General features: G+C 36.8%; 1 protein-coding gene across 1 annotated transcript in view; it reads left to right on the forward strand.

The window, feature by feature from the left end:
- The window catches only part of ACVR1C (activin A receptor type 1C), a 75,376-nt gene that overhangs the window by 16,804 nt on the left and 39,742 nt on the right, over positions 1-18,830 (forward strand). The window contains exon 2 of the mRNA XM_059167284.1: positions 16,710-16,940. Coding sequence (XP_059023267.1) covers positions 16,710-16,940 — 231 coding nt within the window. The remainder of the gene's footprint in view (positions 1-16,709; positions 16,941-18,830) is intronic.

Here is an 18,830-nt window from a genome sequence, read left to right on the forward strand (position 1 = left end):
AGATAGTGTTTGCATGACACATATTTAATAAAACACTTGCATCAGCCTATGTAAAGAATTCTCAAAACTCAATAACAAGAAAACAATCCAATAAGAAGTGGGCAAAAGAGTTGAATAGGTATAAAGAACATATATGAATGGAAATAAACACACCAAAACTGCCCAGTGTCATTAGTCATTGAGGAAATCCTTCTTAAACCACAGGCAACTTTCCACTGCATATCTATTTGCATGACTAAAACAAACAACAACCAAAAAAGCTCAAGGAAACAAAGATGACAATACCAGTGTTGGTAGGAATCCTAAGTAATCAGAATTCTCATCCATTACCAGTGAATATTCAGTAGGATAGCCAGTTTAGACAAAACACTTTGGCAATTTTATATAGAGTTAAACATACATTTAATATAAAATATAATAATTTCACTCTAGACAGTTAGCAAAGAGAAATAAAACTGATGTCCAGCAAAGATCTGTATGTTAATGTTTATTGCAAGCTTATTCCTAATCGGCAAAAACTGGGGGAAAAAACCCACATGGCTTTTAACTTGTGAATGGATAAACAAACTGTTTTATGTCCATTTAATGAACACTGATGTATGCAACAACATGAATGAAGGCCCTAAGAAGTGAATGAAAGAAACCAGAATCAAAAGGCTGCATTCATTTTGACATTCTGAAGAAGGCAAACATCAGGAACACAAAGTGTCACTGCTTGCCAGGGACGGGAGTGGCAGGAGGAGTTGTCTAAGAGAGCCTGAGAATATCTGGGAAGAGGGGTAATTGAACTCAGTTGTCAAAACCCATAAAACTCTATACTCATAAGAATGAATGTTACTATATATAAATTCAATCTTAATAAGCCTGATCCTCCTCCCCAGATTGGAGAGTATGTATGAGAACTAACGAATCTTGTATAAATCAAGAAGTTAGCCAATAATGTTTCAAATTGGTTAATTAAGAACAGCAGTGTATTTTTAGAGTTAATGTCCTATGATAATGTCCTAGAGAAAAACAACAAAAATCGTTAAAAGTGCCTTTGTGAAGTGAGACTGGGGAGGAGTGAAAAGAAGTGGGATAGATTCTTTCTTTTAATTCTTCCTATACGAATTTTTTTTTTTTTAACCATATGCACTGATAGGGTTGGTTATAAAAACAAAAACTATTTTAAACTATTTTAAAATTACAAATAATTGACTTGTCTTCCCTATACAAATAAGGGATTTCTGTTAAAATGTTTTTTTGTGTGTATCATCTTCAGTCTGATGGCATAAAGTAGAAAGAAATGAAATGAAATTAGGATAAATTAGACTGTGTTTAATTCATTAACCTGGAGTAGTAGTGATTTCCTCTCTGGGCAAAGGAAACTGCAACTAAGGTACATCATCCATATGTAGATAAAGCCCATTGTAAATGCAGCATTCCTCACCTGCTCTTTTAGGTGAAAGCATTTGGTTCGACTTGAAAGGTCATTTATCACCTACGAGGGAGCACTTACTGGCTGCTTGGGCTCTTTTTGTTGGTTTCCTAGAGCCTTAAACTTGCTTATGGAGAATTTTGCTTGCACCAGCAGTCTATACACGGGCTTATTAATGCATTAACAAACCTCATTTTGCTGAGCTAAATTAGAGGTAACCCTCGTTCAGTACAGTCTCATGCACACAGTGGGCAGTCAGCATTTCTTGATTGTTCTCTACACAGTTAGGGAAAGTCACCATGGGTGTTTTGACCCTCTTCCAAGACAGATTTAAAGATGAGAGGTTAAGATTAGGGAAGGATCATCAGGCTAGCGAGTTCATTGGTTTCCATTTCAGGATCAGGTAAATTTCCAGGGTTGAATAAGAGTCATTGTATAATACTCATGCACCTGAATTTTCAGGGACAATGATGCTTTCAAATATGCTAGCCTATTTTCAGATCACAAATTCCAATTTTTGGTCTGGAAAATAGAGTTGCTGTAAGCTGTGGGGTAACATGGCAGCGGGAATGTGGGTGTTCACCAGACTCCAGCATCAGTGTTCTTTTAAAGACCTATACAGAATTGCTGTCTGAAAATATCACTGTGATTCCCAAAACAAATCTCTGTGAGTAAGACATGATTTTAACAAAATATGATGACTTGGGGCCCCTGGGTGGCTCAGTGGGTTAAAGCCTCTGCCTTCTGCTCACATCATGATCCCAGGGTCCTGGGATCAAGCCCTGCATTAGGCTCTCTGCTCAGCAGGGAGCCTGCTTCCTCCTCTCTTTTTCTCTCTCTCTCTCTCTCTCTCTGCCTGCCTCTCTGCCTACTTGTGATCTCTAGCAAATAAATAAATAAAATCTTTAAATTGTAAAAAAATATGATGACTTTAGTATCATAGTATTAATATGTGTTCTTTGTAGGAGATTAGAGAAAAGCATTGAAAATTATAAAAATCATCTTTAGTTTTTAGTTCAGAGGAAACTACTATTAATATTTCGTTGTATTTCCTTCTAATCTTACTTTCTGTGCACATATATATGTGAATTGAAATCATATCCTATATAATTCTACTTATCATTTAATAGCCACAGTGAGCCATTTCCATTCCCTTTAATTATTATTAAAAACAGGACATTATGCCATCATATGTTTTGTCAAAATTTACTCACCCGTTTTGATTTAGGGATATTTTGATTATTTCCAATTTTTATTTTTGTGAATAATAACTGCAATGGAAATTTAAAATAAATTTTATTTTCCTTTTATTTTATAAAGAGGAAGTGGAAATACAACCACAAATAATATATTTTTAGGACTCCTAAGACAAGCATTTCAGATTGTATTCCCAAAAGTTTGTACCAAATAATGTTCTACCAACTATGAATAAAGATGAAATTTCACTGATAACCCCTTGCCAATTCTGGGTGTTGTAATTTATGAAATCATTTCTTATTTGGCAAATGGAAATAATGTATTACCATTTACTCTGTTCATTTTTCCACGGACAACATAGTAACCAATATGAGAATTAACATTCTAGATACTTCCACTCTTTGATCATGCCCAGATGCTAAAGGCTTGTTTTTTTTTTTTTTTAAAGAAAAGTTTTCTATTTGTTTTGGAGCTGCCAATGTTATCACCTTGAAGTGGCAATGTTGCTATCAAAGGGAAGGTTAAAACCAGGAACGTCTGTCAGAACACTGAGAGTTGGTTTTAGGGAGTGTGGTTTGGGCCTTGAATGTTGAGCTGTCCATATAGCTTATAATTTGTAATAGCAGGAGCTTAATTTTTCGTTTTTGTTTTTAAACATTTGCTGTGCATGAAATGTTTTATCTAAAATATCTCTTAATCACATAAAACCCTGTGAGATAGGGATTATTATCCATGTTTCAGTAGTGTGTAGTCCTGTTTGGAGAGGTGTTACAACTCTGCAGGCCCTGAGGCTGGACCAGTGGGGACTCTAGATTTCAGCTACAGGCGGAGAGTCCTTGGATACACAGGATCCTTTTCCAACACCTTGCTGAAGTCTTAAACAATAAACTCAAATGAACAGAACTACAAAGATACAGGTTTTTTTTTTGTTGTTTCTTTCCTGTAGTTTTATGTTGTTGTATTGTTTTATACTTGTTTAACATAAGAGAAGCAGCAAAATTGAGGCAAAACAATGTGCCTTAGACTTCTCTTTTGTTCTGGCTACTATGAGTTCTTTGAGACTTCTCTGAGGTCCTCTAATTTCTTTTTCTATTGCTTCACTTTTATGTCTTGAAATATATTAGTATAGCTCAATGAAAACAGTTATTTTATTTAATAATGCTTTGATAAACAAAAGAAAATGTAATTCCAGAGAAAGCTGTATGACTGACCTTCTAAACCAGCTATGATAATCCCAAGAAGTCTGAAATTTAGGTATATATTTTTTAATTACAGATTTAAAAATTTCATTTCCCATTGCTCAGCTCTTCCTCCCAAGTACCTTCTATGGATAGAGGGGCAGGCGATGCTGCCTGTCTACCTGTCTTACTTATGCTTGTATAATACAAGTTTTCTTACTATCTATGCCAATCCTTTGAGTTTTAGGGTCAGTGTCAGAAAGAGGACCAATTAAGATCAGCCTTTAAAAAAAAAAAAAAAGCTTTCTTTCTAAATTACTTGCCCTCCTTTTCCCCTTTCAACTCTTCACTTACCAATCTATTTTTAGTTAGATCATCTTACTTTGGATAGTTTCCTTTTATTTCTAGATTGAGAATTATCTATTCCTTACCATATCTGATCATATAAATGAATAACTGTAGATCATGATAAAAATTTCTGACAAGTGAACCCCTGAGAACTCAAGGACTTTAACTTTTTAATTTTCTTTTCTACTTTCGTTCTAAACTTCAGATAGTTTTGTCTCTTTTTCACTCTGCATGTTCTTTTAGCCCTATAGTTCGACTATTACCTATTGATTACTTGTTTCTTTACTGATTACCTAATTGCCTCCCTTAATCAAGTCAGAGCTTCCTTAGCTTTAAAAACTTCTGTTTTTACCATTAACTTTTTGTGTTTTATTTCATCTCTCCAAAATAGATTGACCATGTCATGTGCTCCTGTTTTCCTTACATCACTAAGTTCTTTGTGGTTCTCTCCCATTTGTTTTCTGTCTTTTCTACCTCATGGAGATTGGAAACACAAAGCTAGATTTCTATAAATTAATGGACCCCCAACGTAGGAACTCAAGATTATTGACTTCAGTCCTTATCAGAATGAAACAGTATTTTCCTGAACTATTTTCTTTGTGATCTCTGATTCCAGGACAACTTCTTTGTTCCCTGGGTATCAAACGCTCATATCGCTCTTTCTGATACTATATGGCAGCCCTTGATGCATTCATTTCTTTGGATCATACAACTTTAGAACAATTGGTGATCATCAAATTAATTGGACAGATCAGTTGAGGACATAAAAGTCCCAAAGGCCACATTAATAGAATCAGGATTAGAACTTCAGGTCTTCTAACTTGGACCGCAAATGCACTAGACGGGATTAGAACTACTACGCTGTTCTTCTCTTTACCCAGGTTCATTTCTCCATGCAAAATGATAGGAATTTTTGCATATCAGTACAAGGTGTTGCTGAAAATTGTATTTTATGAGATTTGGGTCGCGGCCGACGCGACAAATCTACCAGGAACGTGAGGTTAAGAGGATGAAGAAAAGAAGTTAAGAGGCAAAGAGATGGGGGCAAGAGGAGCACTGAGGAGGGTCCAACAGTGCTAAGTTTATTCAAAGCATTAAGGCCATATATATAGTGATAGGAGAAACAATACACCTCTGTCCAGTTAAACAACCACAAGTTCCCATAATAAGTTTCACATTTAGCTATAAGCAGACCTCCTGACACCAAATGGCTGATGCTAGTACAATTGTTCTGTATTGATACAGCAAACCTGAAAGTAATTTATGAGCAGTATTAGGGCAGCAAGGACCAGCAACGAACTTTTGACCCCAACCGAATTGTTCTCATTTGTTTAGCAAGCGTGTGGGAAGTCACGTAGGTGAGCGCACAACACATAGCACAGACCCTTTCTCAGTGCTACTCAACTTTTCCTGTCCTAAACCTTTTGTTAGGTTATTTGGACTTTAAAGGAGGCACAAGTCAGGGCCTGGTTTGGTCCTCGTCTCAAGCCTTATTGTGGCCTCCCACAGATTTGGTTGTAATTAGTCACAATTTCTCATGAGAACCATACTAAAAATGGTATACTCTTGATCAAGAGTTACAATGAAGTAAATCATAGATTTGACAAGCAATATATTGAACACAGGTCTGTAATGATTTAAAAATTATATGTCATCCTCCAAGTCTTGTAAAATAGACCCTAATGTGTAGGCTGATTAAATATAGTGCTAAGCTCTGTGCCCCACTACTGACGGAGGCATTGCCTAGAGTGAACTCGCTGAATTGAGGCCAAAAGATCCGGTAGCCCCTTCACTAAACAAGACCCTTATTAGCTAGACCACGGATCTGGGATCTGGACAGATCTTAGGTTTCTTGGTAGCTTGGGATGGGAGGCTGTTATTCATCTTTTTCAGTTTTCCAGAATATCCATACTGAATAAAAATAGCACTATAGAATATTGCCTTTTCCATTCTAGAGAACATTCCTATATGGGTTGTGGCCGTTGACTGTGAACAAAACAAAGTACAGGAATAGGTTGGGCACTCCAGATTAACAATTTGTTTTGGAAAAAGACAAAAGAAATGTAACATTATATGAAGTAATTATATTTTTCAACATTTGAAAATTTAAAAAGGTATCTATGATCTTGGCAAAGTCAGCCTCTAGTTCCTTTATGTTCTTCCTTACTTGGTTGGTATTATTATAACCTTTCTTTTTTGAAATGATGATGATAGAAGTTGCTTCCCCTGGTCCCCAGTGCTCTCCCTTGGGGAAGGCAAAAATTTAATGCAACCCTGGTTGCGTCCTGAAACTATTTTTGAAATTTAACTGGTTGGTGAAATCCCCAAATCTGGTTACCACTATTAAATATGGTTTTGTGTGAATATCAACAACTATATGGCCAGGACCTAGGTCTAGAATGCATTCATGCCAGTGCTTGGCTGAAAGCCTGAGGATCCCTGGTAACCCCAGCAGGGATTGGCAAACAGGTCAGATGAAAAGGAAGCAGAAGCTCTGTGGCCCTCTTTTGGGGAGGACTCTGAGCCTTATCCTGCAACTCTAGGGAAGGCTGGGCTTTTCCAAACAGCAGCTGAGTCCAGTGGCCCTATGAGGCTGTTCCTGGAATACTGATGCCTTTTGGACTGTGGATGGAATTTCACGTGGGGGTGTGTTTAACAAGAACACATTGGCAAAGTGGGAACAGGTTAAATCCTCTACATTTCAGTGCCACCACAGGAGACATTTCCCGCCATATATTGGTTGAAGGCTGCCTCAGTTTATCCAGGTTGGTGGGGGCTGGAGGATCTTTGATGACTGCTGAGAGGGTGGGATGGGACTACGGAGGAGGAGAATGGGTTGGGGATAGTGAAGAGCAACTGTGTTCCTCAGGACTCACCTCAAAGAAAATTCCCTGTGTGCTCCTGCCCCCTTTCCCCCAGGTTGGATTAAGCAGTTCTCAACCTTTGTTTCTTAACACATTGTGCACACAACACTGACTGTCTTATCATGCTATCATAATGTGCTTTAACTCTATAATTCCTTTAAGGAATGGTCTTTTTTTCTTTTCTTTCCTTAGCTCTTACCATATATTTGACATACAGTAAAAATATTTGTGAAGATGAATTTTATATGTCAACTTGGTTAGGCGATAGTACCTGCATATTTGGTCAAATATTTGGATGTTGTTGTGAAGGTATTTTTTAGATGAGTTTAATATTTAAAGCAGTAGACTTTCAGTGAAGCAGATTACCCTCCATAGTTGCGTGGGCCTCATCAAATCAGTTGAAAGCTTTAAGAGAAAACAAACTGAGGTTCCCAGAAGAAGAGAGAATTCTGCCTCCAGTCTTCAGACTTGAACTGCGATATCAACTCTACCCTGGAAATTTTTGAATTGTCAGACTCCTCGGTCCAGTAAGCCAGTTCCTTAAAATAAATTCTCAGTGTTTCTCTCTCTCTCTTCCCGTGTGTGTGTGTGTGTGTGTGTGTGTGTGTGTGTGTGTATGTGCAGGAATATATACATATATATCCTACTGGTTCTATTTTCTCTGGAGAACCATGGCTAATACAATATTCTTTAAATAATAATTTAAGGAAATTTTTAACATCCAGAAACTTACCATAGAGTAATTCATGTATCACCTGCCAACGAGATTTATTATTAGAATTATTTATTATTTAACACCACCATCAAATCCACATAAGTTTAGGGATTAAGTGTATTAAAAAGTCATAAACTGGATGGGGGATTTCCTAAGCTTGAAAGCAAAGGAAGAAGGTGCCAAGGAAAAGATTGATTGATTGATACTATTTCCATCTGTCACATTAGTTTTTTTGATAGCTAGAGTAAAGCTCCATAGAAAGATATTTAGAGAGGATGTTAACATTAGTCATTTTGGTGATATGGGATTAGGAGTAATTAATTTTATTTTGCTTTTTTATATTACATGTATTACTTGACTTCTTTTGACAAGGGCCAAGTTTTTTTTTTTTTTTTTTTCCCAAAAACAATGAAGATGGTACATTAGGAAGAAGCAAATAAATGTGAAACTGGGAAAAATTTTATGTAACTGTATGGCAAAGGATTTCTGTTCTTTATAATGAGCTCTTTGAGAAGAAATTTAATACTTATCAAAGAGCTAAATGGCATGGACAAAAAATTCACCCAAGAGGAAATCCAGAGGAAATATTTGAAAAAGAAAAATTCAACCCCAGTTGTAGGGAAGTGCAAATTAAAATAGGTGCAACACCCATCCATCATTTTATTAAGATTTTAGTGAGAATATCTAATGCTGATAAATGGATTCTTTCATATAGGGCCAATGGAAATCTTAATTGGTACAACTTTTCTGGAAAACTATTTGACAGTGTCTATCGAGAAAGTCTGGTGTTGTGATTCCACTTCTGGGACTCTAGCCTAGGAAACTAAATTTGGTTAAAGATTAATCCACAGAAATAATCAACACAGTGTTATTTAATTGCAAAAATTGGAAACTTTTAAAAAGCCTGCCATACCTAAATGTTCTATAGCAAATATACTTCAAGATGAGCTTAAAAAAAAAAAAAAGATTTATACTGAGTGAATCAGGAACCATAAACTCTATAAAAGATTCTCATTGTACTTATGACTGATAATTTACCCATTTATTTAGTCATTTATCCAATAAACATTTTTCAAATTCTACTTAAAAAAATGGAAGCAAGAGAAATGCCTAAAAACAAGTAAATGCTGGATGTCATTCATTTACACTAATAGAGGGTCTATAAATGCCATTAAGTGACTATAAACAGGTGATTATAAAAGCTCATGATATAATACTGACAACATAAAAAGGAAGAACATAAAGTTGTGTTTATAGGTAGAAACCTATATAGAAAAAAAGACTGGAAGATAATACACCACAGTAAGAATAGTTACAGGGTTGTGAGTCTTTTCATGTGTTTGATCATTTTCCATTCTTCCATATAGTGTTTTAAAAGATTTTATTTATTTATTTGACAAAGAGTGTGAGCAAGAGAGGGAACACAAGCAGGGCGAGTGGGAGAGGGAGAAGCAGACTCCCCGCTGGGCAGGGATCCTGATGTGTGGCTCATTCCCAGGACCCTGGGATCATGACCTGAGCCAAAGGCAGATGCTTAAAGACTGAGCCACCTCGGTGCCCCCATATAGTTTTTTTTTTAAATATGTTTTAATTTAATACACGTTTCTTGGTTTTTTAATTATCTGCCATACCCTATTGTAGGTATTTGGGATGTGATGATAGATGAGGCAGAAAGCGTCCCTGCCTTCATGTACTTTTCATTCTAGTGGAACTGATACAATAAATTAGCTAACTGCAGATAGCAGTATATAGTGGAAAGGATGGGGAGAAGATCACTTATGGTGAGGAGTCTGAAGATTTCCCTGCAGTGGTGACATTTGAGCTAAGGCCCAAAAATTAGAAGGAGAGGAAGCACACTCCAGACAAAGGGAGCAGCCAGGGGGGTCGGGGTGGGGGAGAGAAAAGAAAAAACCGTTAGGTGGGAAAAAACTTGTTATCTAGAGCTCTGAAAAGGAGACCAGTCAGTATGTCTGGAGGGCTGTGTGATAAGAAATGAGGTTTGAGAAGTGTGAAGGAGTTTGAGGAGTTCATTATAGATCCTGGATATCAACCTTTTGTCCGTACTGTCATTTGCAAATATCTTCTCCCATTCCATGGGTTGCCTCTTTGTTGTTTTGACTGTTTCCTTTGCTGTGCAGAAGCTTTTGATTTTGATGAAGTCCCAAAAGTTTATTTTCACTTTTGTTTCCTTTGCCTTTGGAGACATATCTTGAAAGAAGTTGCTGTGGCTGATATCGAAGAGATTACTGCCTATGTTCTCCTCTATGATTCTGATGGATTCCTGTCTTACATTGAGGTCTTTTATCCATTTTGAGTTTATCTTTGTGTACGGTATAAGAGAATGGTCTTCTACATATAGCTGTCCAGTTTTCCCAGCACCATTTATTGAAGAGACTGTCTTTTTTCCACTGTATATTTTTTCTTGTTTTGTCAAAGATTATTTGACCATAGAGTTGAGGGTCCATATCTGGACTCTCAACTCTGTTCCACTGGCTTATGTGTCTGTTTTTATGACAGTACCATGCTTTCTTGGTGATCACAGCTTTGTAATAAAGCTTTAAATCAGGTAACGTGATGCCCCCAGTTTTATTTTTGTTTTTCAAAATTTTCTTAGCGATTCGGGGTCTCTTCTGATTCCATACAAATTTTTGGATTATTTGTTCTAGCTCTTTGAAGAATACTGGTGGAATTTTGAATGGAATGGCATTAAAAGTATAGATTGCTCTAGGCAGTATAGACATTTTAACAATGTTTATTCTTCCAATCCAAGAACATGGAATGGTCTTCCATCTTTTTGTGTCTTCTTCAATTTCTTTCATGAGTGTTCTGTAGTTCCTCAAGTACAGATCCTTTACCTCTTTGGTTAGGTTTATTCCCAGGTATCTTATGGTTCTTAGTGCTATACTAAATGGAATTGATTCTCTAATTTCCCTTTCTGTATTTTCATTGTTAGTGTATAAGAAAGCCACTGATTTCTGCACATTGACTTTGTATCCTGCCCTGTTGCTGAACTGCTGTATGAGTTCTAGTAGTTTGGGGGTGGAGTCATCAAAATCAAAAGCTTCTGCACAGCAAAGGAAAGAGTCAAAAAAACAAAGAGGCAACCCACGGAATGGGAGAAGATATTTTCAAATGACAGTACAGACAAAAGGTTGATATCCAGGATCTATAATGAACTCCTCAAACTCAACACACACAAAACAGGCAATCATATAAAAAAAAAGTGGGCAGAAGATATGAACAGACACTTCTCCAATCAAGACATACAAATGGCTATCAGACACATGAAAAAATGTTCATCATCACTAGCCCTCAGGGAGATTCAAATTAAAACCACATTGAGATATCACCTTACACCAGTTAGAATGGCCAAAATTAACAAGACAGGAAACGTGTGTTGAAGGGGATGTGGAGAAAGGGGAACCCTCTTCCACTGTTGGTGGGAATGCAAGTTGGTGCAGCCTCTTTGGAGAACAGTGTGGAGATTCCTCAAGAAATTAAAAATAGAACTTCCCTATGACCCTGCAATTGCACTCCTGGGTATTTACGCCAAAGATACAGATGTAGTGAAAAGAAGGGCCATCTGTACCCCAATGTTTATATTGGACTGTGGCAATGGCCACAGTCACCAAACTATGGAAAGAACCAAGATGCCCTTCAACGGACGAATGGATAAGGAAGATGTGGTCCATATACACTATGGAGTATTATGCCTCCATCAGAAAGGATGAATACCCAACTTTTGTAGCAACATGGACGGGACTGGAAGAGATTATGCTGAGTGAAATAAGTCAAGCAGAGAGAGTCAATTATCATATGGTTTCACTTATTTGTGGAGCATAACAAATAACATGGAGGACATGGGGAGATAGAGAGGAGAAGGGAGTTGGGGGAAACTGGAAGGGGAGGTGAACCATGAGAGATTATGGACTCTGAAAAACAATCTGAGGGTTTTGAAGGGGCGGGGGGTGGGAGGTCGGTGTACCAGGTGGTGGGTATTATAGAGGGCACGGATTGCATGGAGCACTGAGTGTGGTGAAAAAATAATGAATACTGTTATGCCGAAAATAAATAAATTAATTTAAAAAAAAGGTTAATTAAAAAAAAAAAAAGAAGTGGGAAGGACCCAAGTTGGAGTGACTAGCTTATGAGGTCACAAATAATGGCCATGGATTTGTTTTATTCCAGATGTACTTAGATTCCATTGAATATAGCTCTCTTCTTAACTAGAAGACAAATAAAAAAAAATCCCAAGACTGAGAGAACAGTTTGATGAGAAGCCATTTAGGCTGGCAGCCCAAGAATAGAACTTCTTAAATTAAAGGAGAATGACATGGAAGGTGACAGAGGAAATGTGTCTCGTGATTAGGAACACCTTCTTCTTCGACATGATGTTTTGATATGAGAGATCCCAAGTGAGGTCCTTTTCTTCTGTCCATGGCTGCCAAGTCTAAAGCTGGCCAGGGAGCTGCAGGAAGTGTGCCCTCCCTAAGGAAACAAGCATATACTTTAAGAGATGTCACGCTAGTCCCCAAAGCAGTCATCATGAAACTGCCACCCCTACCAGCCTGTTGCCAACGACTGCCTTGACTTCCAGAGGCAGAAAGGACAAGGCTGTCCTCTCCCCAGCTCAGAATTCTTCTGCATTTTCATGCTGTCACAGGGATATTTTAAGAGAATCCGCACAAATAATACCATCATCCCCCCTTTTTAGATTAGTTTAGATTAGTTTTTTAGATTAGATTAATTTAGATTAGATAACCTTTATGTGTCATCTTAGTTTTGTATCCTACTGCATGAGCTTAGGGGCTAATGTTATTAGTGGTAATTTTGGAAAAGCCCTTCTTTGACAAATGAACTTTTCAGTTACTATGTGGAGAAGTGAAAATGTTAAACTGATCATTTTTCTCTGTTAAGTTTTTGAATTGCACAAATAGTTTTTTTGAGATTATGCCATAGGACATGTCCTTTCTGTGTCTGGTCCCCATTTTGAGGCTATAAGTAAAGAAATAACTTAATCCTGGCCAGCTTTAAACTTTACTCTTTTTGTCAGCCATTTAAACATTATTGGGAAATGTTTTCACTTCTATTTAGTAGAGTCAGATTTTTCTATGTTGTGGTACTCTTGAATAGCTTTTGGTCTCATGTGCCATTTCTGTGTTGGTGTATATATCTATGATTGAAGCATTAGGCAAGACTTTAAGTGTCTGGCCCAATTCAGAGAGGTGATGAACTTCCCCTCTCTCCCTAAAAATATTGTTCCAATATTGGAAAAAGCTTTAGATTCTCATATGATACAGGATATGGTTAATAATCTTCAATGTTAACTGGAGAAATTTTGTTGGATTATAAACTAGTAGGAGCCATCCATCCACTAAAATATCATTTTGGGAATTTGGGGGTATAAACCTATCCTTTGGGTGCTCTCTCTTTTTATTTATCATACCTAAGATAACCCCTGTAGTTAGTTGTACTGAGTATTGGGACATGGGCTCAGAGGAGGAAAAGACTATAAAACTGGGGTCTTTAAAAATCTTTTTATCTGCTTCCTGACCTTATATTTCAGGTGAGGCATCTATAATGCAGAGACATTGTAGTGGTGGGTGGTTTGCGGTGGAGATGGGCTGACACGTCTGGTTTCATCTAGTGTTGCCTGTGGAATGAGGGCATTCAAAATGGCTAGTCCTATTATTCAAAATGTGCTGGACTCTTTGTAATTTGAGCCCTGCAGCTGGAAGTGAAAACAATTCTCTTGGATGGAATCCCTCCCGTGAGAGTGGTTCCTTTCTGAATGTCCTTGGATCAGCCTGGTAAATAGAATTTCTAAAAGTTGTATCTCTTTTGAAAACTCCTTTGGCCAAAAAGTTTACCTTTATTTTGTCCCTATTTTAGTAATTCTGCTTTCTTTTTCTATCATATTTTTCCCTAACATGAAGGAAGAGAAATGATTTGAAATGACCCCATGACAAGAAAATCAAATGTTGAAAAGGAAAAGAAGGGAAGCTAGGTCTTTGCCTGATTTCTTTTGACCTCTCTCTGGCTTTCCTTTACACACACTAGTGCTAGTTGTCCTGGTGTTCTTTTTATATTCAGCACATGGATGAGCTTGAATTGTTCCTTTGTTAACTCAGAAGTCTGCAAATGATGAAAAGATTATATATTCAGCAGGTCAAATTGGAGACAGTTTTCTGAATTTAAAAAAAAAAAAAAAAAACTGTTCAATAGCCTGCTCTAAAATTAGGGAAATTGAATCAACTGATGTCTGGAGAAGAGGAAAAGTAGTGTGTCAGAAATTTGTGTAAGACACTGGTCAATCGATATTTTAGCATATAAAATGTAGGCGACTGATTTATTGCAAGTAGTATCTAATTCAAAACAACTAATATTTCCCAAGCAAATGGTTGGCTTTTTAACTCTTGTTAGCACATAAATACAAATTAATAAACTTGGTTATTTTTCTGCTGTCTGATGGATTTTACATTTCTGGACACCAGGGTTTGCTTGCCATCACATGAAAATATGGATGAAAATTTATTTTCTGGTTGATTAAGAATGTGCACATCCTTTGGTTTCATGTGGGTAACAGATGTCTTATGAGTAACAGATGTCTTGGCTTTTACACACTAATTGGCAAAAAGGGGGAAAAGGGGCTAATTAAAAGGGTGGGAGGAGATACAAGAAAAGTGCAATCTTTCTTGTGGGGAAACTCTAATAGACCTCCTTATTCTGGGTAATTACCTCCTTCTTCAACTTCATTTGCTATCCCTTTCCATATGACTCAAGTACATTATAACGGGAAAGTACAAAATAAAGAAACATAAGGCTGGACTACTGTCTGCTAACAGCCAGATTTATCCTGTCATGGAATATTCTAGTATAATTGACTCAATTAACATCAGTCTTTTAAAAAACAAAATATGAAAGCATAAGTCTAATCACTAAGGGCAACTTATGTTTTAATTGGCAGCACAAGGGTTCTATGTTGAGGGTGGTTGATATAAATATAATTTAATTATATACCAAATGTGACCATATAGTGGTTTGATGGGAAGTGAAAAATGCAAGACTGAATATGTTGCATGTTAGCTATACATCTTAGGTTCCTTTTAGTTTGCTGTTTTTTCTCCAGCAGGGCTATAGTACTGACAGTTGACCTGGAATAAATGGGAACATTTAGCAGATGTTTGAAGCTATTATCAACACATTCTCAGTTTTGTCACTGTTTTCCATTGTGTACCATGCAAAGCAAGGTGGCATTTACTGTGCCTTAACTATGTCACCTCGGTCTGAATTAATCTTCTGATTTGTATCTTTTACTTAAAACTGAAGGAAATCTTTATAGCTTATTAAACATTCAGTGAGTATCCACATTATTCCTTGGTAAGAGCTATTAATTATGTGTCATTTTTATAAGGAGCTAGTAATATTTCCAAGAAAAGGTATCAGGTTAGACACTTAGAGGTTCACACTTAATACACAACTTAGACAACCTGAAAGGTAAGGTTATTTACGTAGATGCACACACATGGTAATTTACTTTTATTTAACTACCTGTCTTCTCAGAAAATAAGTAGGTTTTTAAAAATATCAACTGTGTTTTGAAAGATAATTAGGATAATACAGATCAAAATCTCAATTGTCAATTGTCAATTATTAATTTATTTCTGCTGTATTAGAATTATATTTTATTCAATTGCTGGAAACTGGTGAGATAGGAAAATGTTTTATGGACTTGTCTTTTAAAAAATAATATAATATATATATATATATATATATATATATATATATATATATATAAGTTTTGGTAGGGTAGAAACAACATTGCTTGAGTAGTCTTTTAGCTTCTACATTAATTCAGTCACTTGATTTTTTTTTTTTTTGAGCATTATTTCATTATCTATAGAACGGAGATAGGGACACCTAACTCCCACACTGGCACTGGGAATTATACATAAGTAATGATAAATATACATGAAACTAACATATGTTTAACTGTTGAGTGCTTTATGCTTGTCTTCCTTCAGTGGACCCATATTCCATAGTTAGTTGCCTTGATTTCTAAGCTAGCTTCTCTTGGAAATAGAAAATTTATGGAGACTTTGATGAGGAGTCTAGTAACAACTGGTTTGAGACTGTGTGTCAGAAGACTTATTCTTCCCAACTTCAGCCCCTTAAAATATGAGGGTAAAGAATAACCACAGTGGATTACATTTCTTCAATGTCAAAGGCTTTCTATATTTTGTAATTGTAAATTTCCATGAGTTATAAAATCATAGACTATTAAATGGTGGCACTCTATGAGGTTTCAGGATTTGGGGATCCACTGACCTGACCCTGGTTTATTTCCCATTTCCAGAAGAAGCCACAGAGCCCCTGTAAGGTTAAATGTCTTCTCTAAAGTCAATGAGCAAGTTAGTGACAGAGGTAGGACTGAGACCTTCTTTTCCTGAGGTCCTTATTTAGACCGTGGCCAGATGCCACCCTGCTGTGTGACTATCTAGGTTCTAAACTGGTCTGTTAAAAGAAGGTGAGCACTCAACTCACTCCACAGGTAGAAAGGGATGCATTTCTTTGTTATGCTTATGTTGGACAGTGCCCCTTGGTCATTGTGTTACTAGGTCCCAGCATTTCACCGGGAGCTGTTGATTTAGGAATAGGCCAGTTGAGTTTAAAAAGGTAGGACTTAGACCACGGCTAAGAAAATTGTTTTAAAATACAGTAGCAACTGAATGAATTCACAAAAATACAAGCAATAATAAATGAAGATTGGGCCACCGATTTAATAAAACCGGTGACTGAGGGGTAACAGAGAGCAGGAGCATATATTTATCCAGTGCTGTTCATTTAAACCCTTCCTCAATTTTCATTAAGATTGAATTCTTCTATTCAAGTATTAGGAAATGAATTTGCATGATATCTTACCATCTGTATATCTATATATCTATATCTATATATCTATGTCTTAAAGCTTTCCGCCTTACACGTTCCAGGATTGAAGTGTGTATGTCTTCTGTGTGACTCTTCAAACTTTACCTGCCAAACTGAAGGAGCATGCTGGGCTTCAGTTATGTTGGCCAATGGAAAAGAGCAGGTGATCAAGTCCTGTGTCTCTCTCCCAGAACTGAATGCTCAAGTCTTCTGCCATAGTTCCAACAATGTTACCAAAACCGAATGCTGCTTCACAGACTTTTGCAACAACATAACACTGCACCTTCCAATGGGTAAGGCATTCCTCTTTGTTCATTCCACATTTAATTGTGCTAGGGGGAAATTATATAAGCATGCTAGAAATCAAGGTGTTGGTTGTTACTGTACATAGGAAAATCCATTTTACAGTTCTCTCCGTTTTTTGACTGGTGGCATTCTCTAGAGCCTCGGTGAGGCTGATTTTTTGTTTTAATCGCACAGGATTGTCAAAACATTGACAACCGGATAATAATTGTGAAGACATTTGTCCATGTGAATTGTATTTTTTGAAGTGATTAATGGACCCAGAGTAAAATGCCAATTTGTATAGATTCTTGTAAAGGAAAGAAATTGAAATGTATACCAAGGGTGGGGGGAAGAGACTAAAGAGCAGAACTAAAAATAGTAGATTGCCACTTTTATGGAGACAAAATCTTTTTTTCATGGGCACCTTCTGGATAACTTCTTTGCCTCCCTGTGCAAGCCCTCAGGAGCAGAAAGATGGAAAATGGGGTGTAACTCTTCATTATTGTGCAGATAAATTCCTGCCTTGCCCCCAATATCATGGTGTTTTATCCTAATTTACAAGACACTGAAAAGCTTAATCTCATTTTTTTATCGGTAATTTGGAATCTGAAACTTGGGGGGATGTTAAGGGGCAAGTAATTAAATCACAAGCTGATTTATGACAGGAAACATTCTGTAGTGAATTTTCTTTAATGTGTATTAATTTAGTAATAATTCAGTGCTTATTGCTATGTTACTATCTGCACACTGATACATAGTCTTCCTTACAAAGTAACATTTTAAGTTAGTGTTATCATCTCAGCTGCTCCCCTATCACCATATCAATATTCTACTGTAGTACTTTTTAACCTATTATCTTTTCTGTAAATTCACTGTCCCCCCTTTTTCTGAAGAACATTTATTTTATGCAGAAACTGGGCATCACTACGACAAATGAAAAACCAGTTTACTTACCGTAAGTAGAAGATGACTGTGTGCTTAAACAAACATAGCTACTGCATTCCAGTTAAGTATTTTATATTTTCTTTTTGTTTAAAAGACAGAAGAATGTGATGTTTAAGACATACTAGCAGAAAATAAGGCTTTTTGGTTATCAGAGAAACTAAGAGAATTAGAAAAATAATTATTATGTAATTCAATGTTATTTAAATCATGTTTGTTGACCATTCTAAATCATCTCAGGAACACTTAAAATCATTTTATGTGTCACCACTGAGACTTGTCCCAATCTTTGGGACATTAAACTACCCACTGCAAACTCAGAAATCATATCTGGCATATTTCATCCCCCAAGGTTACTTGCAGTTATGGATGTTAGACCATACTTAGACTCTGTGTCTCAGATTCCATAGGCTTCCTTGGTTTGGTGCTGATCTGGCATTTATTCTGGATACTGTATTTTCTCCCATGGTTATCTGAGATACCCTGAAGTGAAGCCTCTCTGTATCTGATATTGGTCTTCCCATGACCAAGATCCAAAAATTAAGGAGGGGGACATAAGTCTGCCTTAGCCTGTGGCCATGACATCTTTGAGGTGGTTTCCCACACGCTGCCAGTCAGTATAGACACAAGATAGTACTTTGACAGCAACAAAACGTCTTGGAGGGCAAAATGGTTCATTTACAGTTGGGCAAATTAAAGATACTTAGTGCAGCTAGATGGTGGATCCTTTCCAGCCTAACTATACACTCTGAGAAGCTTATATTCTACCCTGAAGTCCACGTAGGAACCAGTCTTTTTTTAAAATCAATTTTATTGAGGTGTAATTTAGCTATAATAAAATGCACACACTTTGAGTATATGGTTTGATAATTTTTGGCACACACATACTCGGTACAACCACCACCACTTTTCCATTGCCTCATAATGTTCTCCTCAATCTATCCCCAGTTTGACCA

This window comes from Mustela lutreola, chromosome 3 (genome assembly GCF_030435805.1).
Source record: "Mustela lutreola isolate mMusLut2 chromosome 3, mMusLut2.pri, whole genome shotgun sequence".
NCBI lineage: Eukaryota > Metazoa > Chordata > Mammalia > Carnivora > Mustelidae > Mustela > Mustela lutreola.